This window comes from Bidens hawaiensis, unplaced genomic scaffold (genome assembly GCF_021521415.1).
Source record: "Bidens hawaiensis isolate Kalapana, Puna unplaced genomic scaffold, B.hawaiensis_p1.1 tig00023055_1, whole genome shotgun sequence".
NCBI lineage: Eukaryota > Viridiplantae > Streptophyta > Magnoliopsida > Asterales > Asteraceae > Bidens > Bidens hawaiensis.
This window is the reverse complement of record NW_027493608.1, coordinates 246,451-259,666: the sequence shown is the minus strand read 5'-3', so window position 1 is coordinate 259,666 and position 13,216 is coordinate 246,451. Positions and strand designations below refer to the sequence as shown.

The 13,216-nt window shown below is 36.6% G+C and overlaps 1 protein-coding gene across 1 annotated transcript; it reads right to left on the bottom strand.

The window, feature by feature from the left end:
- Positions 1–9,771: 9,771 nt before the first annotated feature.
- Positions 9,772–10,444, bottom strand: LOC143566848 (embryo-specific protein ATS3A-like). The gene is made up of 2 exons (XM_077053429.1): positions 10,325–10,444; positions 9,772–10,224 (listed from the first exon to the last, which is right to left on the bottom strand). The coding sequence occupies exons 1-2, from the start codon at positions 10,442–10,444 to the stop codon at positions 9,772–9,774; spliced, it is 573 nt and encodes a 190-aa protein (XP_076909544.1).
- Between the last annotated feature and the right edge of the window lie 2,772 nt (positions 10,445–13,216).

The window sequence follows — 13,216 nt, the reverse complement described above, 5'->3', positions numbered from 1 at the left end:
AACAAAACAATTTTTTTTAGTTTTTGATGTTTTGTATTAAATATTACAACATATATTACGTGTGTAAAAAAACAAAAAAAAAACGATGTTACATAGAGTTTTCACAGGTTTTCATAACTCAAATGGGTTTTTATTCTATATTTCCCCTATATATATAATGAAAATGCAACTCTAGAAGTTTAGTTTTAGAGTTTTGTCACATAAGTTTCAAACATTTACATTTTGGCACTTTAACTTTATTTGTAAACTTTGGTTTATTAGACGTTTGTCACAAAACTTTCACATGCATACTTTTTAACCCATCAACTTTAGTTTCATATGTTTGTATACTTTTTAACCCATCAACTTTAGTTTCATATATTTGTTTTTTGTCCCATCAACTTTTGCAATAAAACCTTTTCCCTTTCTACATATTTTTTACTTTTCGACCCCTCAATTTTGGTAATTAAATTTTTGCCACAAAACTTTTACCATAATGAATCGAACCGAGATCGACGACTTCCCACCGTGTTTCCGCCTCAATGCACGATAACTTTCAAACATGTAATGCATTTAGCCTGCTCAATCGCAATGCACGAATAAAAATACTTGTTTATTTCAAAACTTAAACAATATACACTAGTTGTAGCATTGGTTAGCTAGGTTAATTACATGATAAAATCTTATTTCAGTTAACCTATTTGTGTTAAATTAATCACAAACTGAAACTCACTAAAGGATGTGATGCTTATTATTCATTTACCTAGAATATTAATTTGGGTTATATTCTATTCTCAATGAATTACATAAGTAAAGTCAAACTTAGCAATTGCAAGAATAATATAAAAACTTGTATCTACGGTTCTAATCGTGATATATAAGACGATCATGTAACGTATTATTAATAGGTTTTTTTTCCTCTCTCACTATATATTATTAGTATATTTAAGTGCCTGTACCATTCTTGTCTTGGTGTTTTAATTAAAAAGAAAAAAAAAGAAGTAACCATTCAAATTTAGTATTTCTTTTGAAATTATTTTGGTATTAAGCCGGACTAAAACCAACCTCAATTTAGCATGCTAGTTACTAGTTACTACAATCATCCATCTACTTATTTTTATTTACTTTTTTTGTTTACAAATACAAAGGAACAATTCAGTTATGGCCGATCGATACATCAATGAATGCAAGCAAAAGATTCTTTCCATTTGGAGTTTTGGACCAGTAAAAGGTACACACACTACAGTCTAAACATAATGGTCGATGGAAGCATAATATGTCTTCCAACTTCCGGGCAAACTAATTTTATTTGATTATCTTATATAATTTTCTACTTAACGTCTTTTTTTATATAAATGTTCATTTACTATTTCAATTCATACAAAAAAAAGTTAAAACACATTGTTACACGTATCATTGTTACTACTTTAGGCTCATCATCGTAATTGCACAACTTATGCGCCCTTCTAAAATAATTTAGACATGTTCCTTTGATCGATAGTACATCTACGCTTAGAATGGAGAGAAGAGAGAAATGTGGGCCGTGGTGGTGGCTGGTAACATTTGGGCTTTAGAGTGGTGATACATTTCGGTGACGAATAAGAGAGAGAGTAAAGATGGTGATGATAAGAATTCTCATGAAATTGAAAAAGAGTATTTGAAATCAAATAACTGCCAAATTAAAAACTACTTGAATACATATAAATATTAAACTATTGTTATGTTAATAAATTTCTAATATGTTTTGTTTTATATTTTTGTTTTTCTATTTATTTAAGGTTTAGGTTTTTCTATTTTTAAAGTTAAAAAAGTTTTTACACCCCTGTTATATCAATATTTATATATAAATACGAGAAAAGCTTGCTACCCCACCGCATAGTGCGGTATCATATGTCAAGATTTTTTTGAGCCTGTCATGGTCGGTTTTCTTACTAACCAACACTAACACCAAACAAACAACTTCAAACCCACATCCCCACCACGAAACATGGGGTTAAACCCTAGTTATTACTACGTAATGAATGTTAAACTAATGTATTTTGAAAACTTAGTTCCCGATACGATTCCTCGTTTGCTTTTCAATTTTAATGATCTGTACGCCATGTATTTAAAATCAGTTAAATTATATGTAATTTAGTACATAGAAGTACTTAATTCAATTCTTTATGAATCATCATTAACGAATCAGTAGATAACATGACACTTCATTTAAATTGTAAGGCCTCGATCCCGGTGTCCTACATTAGGTGTTGGATTTACTCATAAACACAGTTCTAAATATCATAGTTAATTAAAACTTTTTACGGAATTTAAAAACATCGATCATTCATACATAATCATTCAAATCTTGTCTTTAAACATACTCAATTGTCTTAACATAAAACATAAAATGAAACAGCGGGTCTTCCTTCCTTAAGTGCCAGCTACTCAGTTCATACCATATGTCATCCTCAAGCCAATTCCTATAACCTATTTATCTGCGTGCATACTAAAAGTCAGCTACGCTGAGTGAGTTCTAGTTAATTAGGCAACATACGCTACATTCACATACTTACAATACGCATTCGAAGATACATTTTATATACTTAACCTGTTCATCTTTAATTCATGAATATTTACATACATGCATTCATTCATTCTTTCACATTTTCATACTTTCTTTCTTTTCATACTTTCATGCCTCCATGCCTTTAGTACTTTCATGTTTTACTCATTTAGTCCATACATACTAACTCTACGTTTTAAAGAGCATTTCGTCATACATACCTCGGATATTATTAGGGTCCGGTGCCCTACGTTAGGGATGAGATCGGTACCGTACCTGTATTGACCGGCACCGGTACCGAAAATCCCGGTCCCGAAAATCAGAAATTCTTGGTACCGGTATTGAAGGTAAAAATTCGGGAAATACCGGTACCGGTACCGATTCAGTACCGATGGTACCAATTTCGGTACCGGTACCGATACGGAATTTGTTCATCCCTACCCTACGTACCTCGGATATTATTATGGTTCGGTGCCCTGCATACCTCAGATTTATTAGGGTCCGGTGCCCTTCATACCTTTGATATTATTAGGGTCACGTTCCCTACATACCTCGAATATTATTAGGGTCCGGTGCCCTCTTCTTGTTCCATACAACCACACATATCTTGTCATACGACCATACATACTTTACCATACAACCATACATACAACACATATCTTTTGTTTTGTGTGTGTGTGTGTATCCTCGTACGTACTCTAAACTCTTTCTATATCATTCATGAACATTCATATCACATACACTTACCGCTTAAGGTAAGTGTATTTACTAACACATAGGAGTATTCACACAGCCCCGAAAACATAACAAAGAAAGGGGCTAGAAACTCACCTGAAATCGGTTCCTCTCGAGTTAATGGTGATACATCTCTTCAATTGAGCACACCTGACTATTTAACAAGTTACATGCATCAATTATCTAGTTCTAACTATCTCATACTTCTAGGTTAGTGAAACCCTCAACGAATGAGGGTCCGGGGGCAGCGTCCCTGACTGGGGTCGAGCTGCCAGGTCAGTTTGGAAAAAAATTATTTTCCTTAATAAGCCTTCACTAAAAACTCATCATAAAACTGACTTCCCATGATTTTGATCTAAGCCCAAACGAGTCGAATCTGCCATTAGACTCGATTCGTTTCATTCGAGTCGACTTGCCATTAGACTCGATTCATTATTTGTTTTTCGTGTCTTTTCCTTCCGGTCACTTCCTTACATCCCGTTATGCCTGTTTTTGTTCTAAAGAACTTGTTTACTACAATCCACTTTAATAGTGATAATTCACATCCTACAGGAATGGGCTTTTTTCCTTTAATGCCTTTGTTTAACGTACGTGTTTGGTAATTTTGAATAAAATGAATTTGCTTATTTACTTATAAATATGTTAATTGGGATTAACTTTTAAATTTAACGTGTAAATTGCGTGAAACTAAAAAAAAATAGATGGATCAAACAAAGCATATTGATTGAAAATTACTCGGCATATATATTTAAAATGTAACTTCAGATTTTGATATGAGAGACACCCTTCATCTCTCAATAGAACTGTCTAGTAATACAATAGCGACATGCAGTAACAATGATTATTTTTGTTACAGGGAAGGTGGTTTTTTACGGCCAAGCTACGACATAAGGATTAATGTTTACATATGTGAGAATGTATTGCAAAACATACGGGCCTCTTTTGAAGTTGTAAATATTATATGTGAAAATATATCCAACACCGACTATGAAGCCGACTAAGGTATAGACTCGCAGGGTGGTACGGTTTGGTCTCAAGGGGTGGTTTTGGTGGAGATCATAAAAGATATAAAGGTCAAGGGCTGAATTGAAAAATCTGGGTAATTAGATAACTTTCGTTTAAGTTTTGAATTAGTTCAGTTTGTATTTGAGCAGGAGTCGTATGCCTATGTCTTGCTGGGCAAGTTTATTTTTTAGTATAAATAGGGTTTTGTTTCTTTTCATTAGTATTGTAATCTCTTTATTCAATTAATAAAAAGAGTCGAACTAGTCAAGTTCAAGAACGTGCGTATCGGTGTGTTCGTGATATCCAGGTTAACAACTGGTATCAGAGCAATCGAACGATTCTCGGGGCCAAGAACAGTGCTTGATCGAAGAATTGAAGAACCGATCAGAGTCGTGATCAGAAGTAGCAAATTCTGATTAGAAGGCAACCAAGAAGAAGAACTGAATAACATCATGGCTGATTTGCAAACTGTTGGAGGGATCAAGAAGCTAAATCAAACCAACTACAAGATGTGGTCAACGTGTATTAAGTCATACCTTCAAGGTCAAGACTTATGGCAAGTCACGAATGGAACCGACACCCGGGTACCGGCAGCCGACATCAACGGATCAATCGGGAAGTGGCATGTGAAAGCGGGTCGTGCCATGTTTGTGATGAAGACTACGGTTGAAGAAGACATTCTTGATCATATACAAGAAGTCGAGTATCCTAAGCAAGCATGGGATACTCTTGCAGCTTTATTCTCAAAGAAGAATGATGCTCGTCTTCAACTTCTTGAAGGAGAAGTGATGTCAACCCCTCAAGGAGATCTACCAATATCCGAATACTTTCGGAAGATTAAAAATTTGTGTCGGGAGATCAGTGAACTTGATGCGGAATCGAAAATCAACGAGGGACGTATGAAACGAATAATTATACACGGTCTTCGACCGGAGTATAGGAGTTTCGTGGCAGCCATACAAGGTTAGGCAAATCAACCTAACCTGACCGAGTTTGAGAATTTGTTGGCCGAGCAGGAGGCTTTGGCCAAGCAACTGGCGGGACATCAATCAAGAACGATACCGAGGCTTTGTATGTTGAAAAGTCAAACAATAAACCCCGACAGAATTGCTTTAATCGTAACAATAATAATTGGAGTAATAATAAGTATAAACGGGGAAACTGGGAAAAGAAAAAGTCCTACGAGAAGGAGAAGGCAGAAGATAAAAAGTTCAATAAAGGGTTCAAAAAGTTCCCGTATCCGTGCTACAATTGCAACCGAAAAGGGCACATGGCAAAAGATTGTCGAGCACCCAAGCAAGATGAAGGAAACAGTGCTGAAACCGAGGAGACAGCTTGGGATGCCGAGGCACATGCTGTCCGAGAAGAGGAAGGAGTACAAGCACTAACAGTTACCATAGAAGCAAAGGAAAACAAATTGGATGACTGGATTATGGACACGGGCTGCTCAAATCACCTAACTGGAGACAAAACAAAGCTGTCTAGTACAAGGGAGTATAATGGCAGCCGAGTTGTGGTGCTAGCCGATAACTCTAAACACAAAATTTCGAGCATAGGAAACTTCATGTTTCCGACCGGTGGAAGAGAAGTCAGGATGACTCTCGAAAGTGTTTATCATGTTCCCGGGATGAAGAAAAATCTCATGTCGGTTTCTCAAATAACCGAGACGGGAAAATACGTTCTCTTCGGGCTGAATGATGTTAAGGTATTCGACAAGTTCGAAAGAAAATCGGTCCCAATTTTACAAGGAAGAAGGAAGGAAACCCTCTATGTGTTGACAGCCGAAGCCGCATATGTTCACAAAACCCGTAACCAGAGTAGTACCGATCTCTGGCATATCCGTCTTGGCCACGTTGCATACGACAAACTTGATTTAATGGCAAAGAAAGGAGTAGTAAAAGGTATGCCTAATTTAGAACAATCTAATAATGTTGTTTGTGCAGGCTGCCAATTTGGAAAAGCCCATGAACAAGAGTTTGAAAGATCAAAGCAAAAGACTACGGGCCCTCTCGAGTTAGTACATACGGATGTCTTCGGGCCGATGAAACAAAAGTCGTTGGGAGGAAAGCTGTTCATGATCACGTTTATCGATGACTACTCGCGGTATGTGTGGGTGGCATTTATGAAGACCAAAGACGAAGCCTTAATTAAATTTAAAGAATTCAAACAAGAAGCCGAAAGAGTTACCGAGTCAAAAATCAAGATGTTGCGGTCCGATAACGGGGTGAATACACTTCGAACGAGTTCAATAAGTATCTCATAGACTGCAACATATGTTGGCAATTAACGTGTTCAAATACCCCGCAACAGAACGGCGTGTCGGAGCGTAAAAATCGTCACTTGGCTGAAGTGTGTGGAAGTATGTCTCACGACAAGAATGTACCGGGTCGGTTTTGGGCTGAGTCAATGGCAACAGCAGCATATATAATTAACCGACTACCTCAACAAGGGCTGGATTACGTGACGCCATATGAGCTGCTTTTTAAAACTAAACCGAGTGTAAGTTATTTCAAAGTTTTCGGGTGTGTTTGTTATGTTTTCATACCGAGTCATTTAAGACATAAGCTCGAAAAGAAAGCTGTACGGTGTATTTTTGTGGGTTATGACTCGCAACGAAAGGGTTGGAAGTGTTGCGACCCGAACACCGGTAGATGTTATGTTTCACGACACGTAGTGTTCGATGAAAGATCCTCTTGGTGGTCTGCAAATCGTGAATCTCTTCCAGATTCTGACACGATAAAGGAAAAACTTGAAGCTAACCAGGTCAAATTAAATGTGTTTGAACATACTGAAGGTGAAGCAGTTGAACCAGATCCGGAAATCGAGCCCAGATCCGAAACCGAAACCGAACAGCAGCCTCTAGAAACCCGCAGATCTGATCGAGTGCCAAATCCCAGGTACGCAAATGCTGCCATAATTGAAGAGAAAATTGTAGAACCGACTAGTTTTACCGAAGCGAATAGTAAACCGGAATGGGTTGCAGCCATGAAGCAAGAACTTGATGCCTTACGAGCTAACGAAACGTGGGATTTAGTACCGAAGCCGGAAGGCGTAAAGCCCGTTTCGTGTAAATGGGTTTATAAACTGAAGCGAAAGGCGGACGGAAGCATTGACCGCTTTAAGGCCCGGTTAGTAGCTCGCGGGTTCTCTCAAGAATACGGACTGGACTATGACGAACGTTTAGTCCTGTAGCAAAATTGTCAACTGTTCGCGTTATATTGGCTGGTTGGAAGCTACATCAAATGGATGTAAATAACGCCTTTTTGTATGGCGATTTAGGTCACACAATTTATATGGATCAACCGGTTGGGTTTGAGGAAAAGTTAAATCTTGGTTATGTTTGTAAGCTAAAGAAAGCACTGTACGGGTTGAAGCAGTCCCCACGTGCTTGGTATGGGAAAATAGGAGAATTTCTAGAATACATTGGGTACACGAGCACACCATCTGATGCAAGCTTATTTGTGAAAATGAATGGGAAACAAACAGCCATCATATTAATATATGTGGACGACCTCGTTATAACCGGAGATTGGAAAGAAGAGATTAATCAGATTAAAGGAAATTTAAATGTTCGTTTTAAGATTAAAGATTTAGGCCCGTTAAGTCACTTCTTGGGTCTAGAAATCGAGTACCGGAAAGACGGACTGTTATTACATCAGAAGAAATATGCAACTGAGTTGTTATTTCGGTTCGAGATGACGGACTCGAAACCGGCATGTACACCAACAGATACCAACATGAAACTATATGTTGATGAAGGAGCCAAGTTGGAAAATGCAACCGAATATCGCCGACTTGTAGGGAGTTTGATTTACCTAACTTTAACGAGGCCCGATCTTGCATTCTCGGTAGGAGTATTAAGTCGTTTTATGCAAGAACCGAGAAAGCCGCATATGTATGCAGCAAGACGTGTTTTGCGGTATGTAAAGAATACATTTGATTTTGGAATTGAGTTTAAGAGGGAGGCAAGAATCGAGCTCAAAGGTTTCTGTGATGCCGACTACGCGGGCGATCCAAACGGAAGGCGATCGACTACCGGTACGTGTTCTTTATCGGTGATAGCCCGGTATCATGGTGTAGTAAGAGACAACCGACCGTGTCTCTATCGACCACCGAAGCCGAGTATCGAGCTGCTGCAGTTGCAGCTCAAGAACTTGTTTGGTTGAAGCGATTGTTGGGCGACATGAACCAGAAAGTTGAGTACAAGGTTAAGCTAATGTGTGATAATATTTCAGCAATTAAGTTAGCCGAAAATCCCACGTTCCATGCACAAACTAAACATATTAAAGTACATTACCATTTTATTCGGGAAAAAGTTTTGAACGGGGAGATAGAACTCAAGTACGTTGACACAAAGTTACAAGTTGCGGATGTGTTAACCAAAGGTTTGTCTAAACAGAAGTTGGTGCAATTTCAGTGCAATTTGAATATGGGAAAGGTAGGTGTTGAGAGGGAGTGTGAAAATATATCCAACACCGACTATGAAGCCGACTAAGGTATAGACTCGAAGGGTGGTACGGTTTGGTCTCAAGGGGTGGTTTTGGTGGAGATCATAAAAGATATAAAGGTCAAGGGCTGAATTGAAAAATCTGGGTAATTAGATAACTTTCGTTTAAGTTTTGAATTAGTTCAGTTTGTATTTGAGCAGGAGTCGTATGCCTATGTCTTGCTGGGCAAGTTTATTTTTTAGTATAAATAGGGTTTTGTTTCTTTTCATTAGTATTGTAATCTCTTTATTCAATTAATAAAAAGAGTCGAACTAGTCAAGTTCAAAAAGTGCGTATCGGTGTGTTCGTGATATCCAGGTTAACATTATACACATACAAAGATGATAAAAACGCTTAAGGTGGTGACGTGGCATGTGGTCCCTCCTCCTGACCAAATATTGTTACTTGGTTTGTTCATAGTTAGTTTGTTGTTGGTAGTACCATATTTTTTGGCGTGCATTGTCACCTAAAAGGATGATTGTTAGGCATCTTAATATCCTATCGATTATCATTGTATCAGACATATTGAATCACCATCATATCTTAGGCATGCATCGGTTCTATATGTTGCGTGTGATAACCATATCATTTACAATGTTATCCCGACAAGCCTTCTAGTCCATTTATTTATTTTATCCTTTCATGGACAGGTGGACTTCAAAATACTTTTCCTAAATTCAAAATTTGACCTATGAGCGAAGTTCTTCTCTTAGTCGTGACTCTAGAATTCCCCTAATAATTCTCATTATAAATAGTTGATCAATAGTACACAATACCATACAAGCTTATTAAGCCCAATATTTCAAGCCCGATATTTCAAGGATAGGATAATTTGAAGTTGTAGATTAAGCCCAATATTTCAAGCCGACATCAAAGGCATAGCATTATTAGCATTAGCATATCATAAGGTGCAATTAACATATTGTATATCTGCTGGCACGTAGTAGAACATTGTTTTCTATCCTAATTTACACACTGGCAATAATTTTTTTTAAGTTTTGGTTAAAATATCTAAGGCTATTAGTTAAACACTTTCCTTCTATATTTTAGCCCAAAAGGGGTGCCCTTACTGTCACAAACATCAACACCATGCCAAACGTTTCTTGGCAGATATCGATAAAAATAAAAGTAATTTGAACTGAGATGCGGGCTCTCTAATACACGGATTTGTGCAAAACCAGGGCGCCAATCGTCATCACCCGTTAACTTCAGGTATAAGTAGCATACAGGTAGTTCCACACACTTGTTTGTGCATTCAAACTGGTCTATTGTGCACGCTTGTAACGGTTTCATTGGTACATCATCAAGGACTTGTGGCTCTAATGGATCAAGCCTTTTTACATGCTTTGAGTTGAGGCGATGCACCAAGATGTCATTTGAGTTTGAGTCCCCGAACCTTATGCTCACATGGTTGGAAGTGTCTGCACCCTTAGTACAAGTTGTCTCGACTGTAATCGCATAGGTGCAATTTCTCTATGACATGGTGATAAAAATTTTCAATTGGTTAGAAAGTTAGAATTTATATGATAATTCGTAGTTTAAATAACATAATAATCAAGAATTCGATATTTACCTTCTCGTGCGGATGAAGAGGAAGAGTGACCCTTGATGCCATTGCCAAATGTTTTTGAAACATAACGTGACTAACAACAATCAAGAACACAATGATCGAACCTTTGAAGTAGCACTTCATCGTATTTCTTTTTCTAGTTTTGGGAAAAAAATGGAATAGATGTATTTTAAGCTTGAAATATAAGGAGAATCGAAATAAAGATGCAAATATATAGAATGATGTGAAGGTGGTTCTTCTCATCACTCATTCCTTTCTTCAAAAACTAATATTCTTAAAGCCTCCTTCTTCGGTTAACTTTTTCTAATTTAAAATTAGAAATTATGTTTTAGCTAATTATGTTATGATAATAGCATTTTTGATAAGTAAAATGTAAGAGAAAATATACACGAAAATTAAAGAACATCAAATTTTGATTTATTTGAACGGCTTTTAGGGATGGCAACATTGGCGGATCCAGAAATTTTAATAAGTGGGGGTAAAAATTATTAAAAGTCCTGGTGCTTTTCATCACTATTTATGGTTTAGGTACTAAAAACGACGTCTTAACCCCGCTTTATTTAATAAGTATGGTAATTAATTATTGAAGGTCATGACCACCAAAGAAGATTATCTAAATTGATAAAACTAGTTCAGAAAGATTGGTTTTTCTATTTCATAAACCTTTCCATAGCACTTAATATAAAAATAAATGATGTGTGTTGAATAAACACGACTAGTCAATGAGTTTGACAATTAAACACTAAAAATGCATTATAAATATAGACATGAAACGCATGTCGTTAGTTCAAACATTGGATTGCAAAATTTGAGTTAAGCCCGAGTGATGAACGAAACTACCTTTTGTTGACATTGAAATAAACTTTGGATAATGTAATGGGCTTTGGAAGAAAAGAATGAAGACACTTAGGGGATCTTGTGAAATAAATTGAATGGTGTATCTTGAATTTGAATATGATTTTATAACATAGTAATTCAAAAGTTGAGTGGGTGACACCCCACTGACATATAAGTGAATCTGTCACTGGATGGCAATTGCGTGAAAAAGTCACGTGATACCACACCACTTTCATTTATTTATATAATGAGTTCTTCTACCCGGCGTGTTGCGTTGGGACAGCTGACAAAACTCTAGCGTTACGACGATGTCGATGCGAATTCGACTAGTATTGGTTACGTTCGTTAGGGTATAGAAATCGTTGGTAAAGTTTGAGCGTTAAAGCCATAATATTTATTCGTCAAATTAACATATAAAAAGATTAATATATAAAAAAACAAAATATTTAAAACAATGTTTATTTGGTCGGCAAATATGGGCGGTGTAAAATACAAGTATTGTTGGTCTCAGTCATTGTGCCAGTAATTCGACACAAATTCGGTCGGTTTTGATTACATTTGTTACTGTACTAGAGCTAAAAAATATAAATATGAAGGTGGACCAATGGCCAATGGGGGGGGGGGGGGATCGGACGATAAACTTATGCGTTGGTAAAACACGAGCGTTGTCTGTCACATGCGTTGAGTCTACTCGAATTTGGTCGGTTTCCGTCAACTTCGTTATGATACCGGAACTAAAACAAAATAAAATGCATTTGACTGGTTTCCTTTACGTTCGTTATGGTAACTTAACTAAAAAAAATCCACCAAATTCACGGACTAATACGGTGCCGCCAAGTGGCCCAATAAGACACTTGCGACACCAAAGTTATAGTTTATATATAGTAGTAATTAAGCTCACAACTTTCATAATATGCTAACACTCAAATTCATCAGTGATTAAATCAACCTCATAACTTTTTAATATGATAAATGAAAAGATAATTAAAAAAAATAACTAAACGCATAAAAAATAAAAGAAAACTACTTGTTAAAAATAACTTTACCAAAACTCATAACTTAAGCATAAATCACTAAATCATTTATATAAAAATACTTATAACTTAAGCGAAAATCAGTTAAATAAAAATACTTATTACAGTTTAAGGATTGTATGATAACCTTATTAAAAGTATCATAAATTAGCTAAATAAAGAAATTTTAAGAAAAAAGGAATTATTAAAGTTAAGTAGTCGGATGATAACCCTATTAAAAATTTATTGATAATAACATAACCTGGTTAAATTTAAAAAATTATTCAATGAAAAGAGTACAATTTAAAGTATTGTAATAAAAAATAATACTAGAGTTGCATAAATCGGGTTTTTCTAATACCCGGTTCTGGATATGGAATCGGCTTTGGGTATAACAGGGTATTGAAAAATCGGGTATTGGCCATACCCGGTCAGGTTCGGGTCCAGGTATTGCCAATAAAAACCATTCGGGTCGGGTATAGAACCGGGTATTTTAAAATTGGATGTTTTAATACCCTATTTCTAGGTATTGTAAAAACCCTATTTTCTGCCTTTTTAAGGTATTTTTCGATTACAGATTGAGTTTTTAAGGGCAACACTTTATTGAGGTAATTTTAATATTTTTTGGTTCCGGTTTTCGGGTATTACTGGGTACAAATCGGGTTGTAACATCCGGCCCCTCGCACCGCCAATATTGTTCGCTTTGACCACGAAGAGCTCACGACTTTGTTTTTGGTTGTTCATATGAAGACTTCCTAGGATGTCATCTATCCTGCTACTACTCCCACCTGAGCACGCTTAACTGTGGAGCTCTGCTCTTGTTCACTAGCATTAAGTTCAGAACTTGTTGGTGGTTTAAGAGGCGGGACAGTTATTTATGAACCAATGATCTCTTATATCCACGACCGATGTGGAATTTGACTAGGGTATTACACGGGTCCGCTTCAAGTTCTTTTTTGGGTCTGATTCCGGGTTATTTTTTTTCACCTCTATGCCTTGCATTACATTAGACAAGAATACAATTGATTAATCAAAAGCCCGTTAA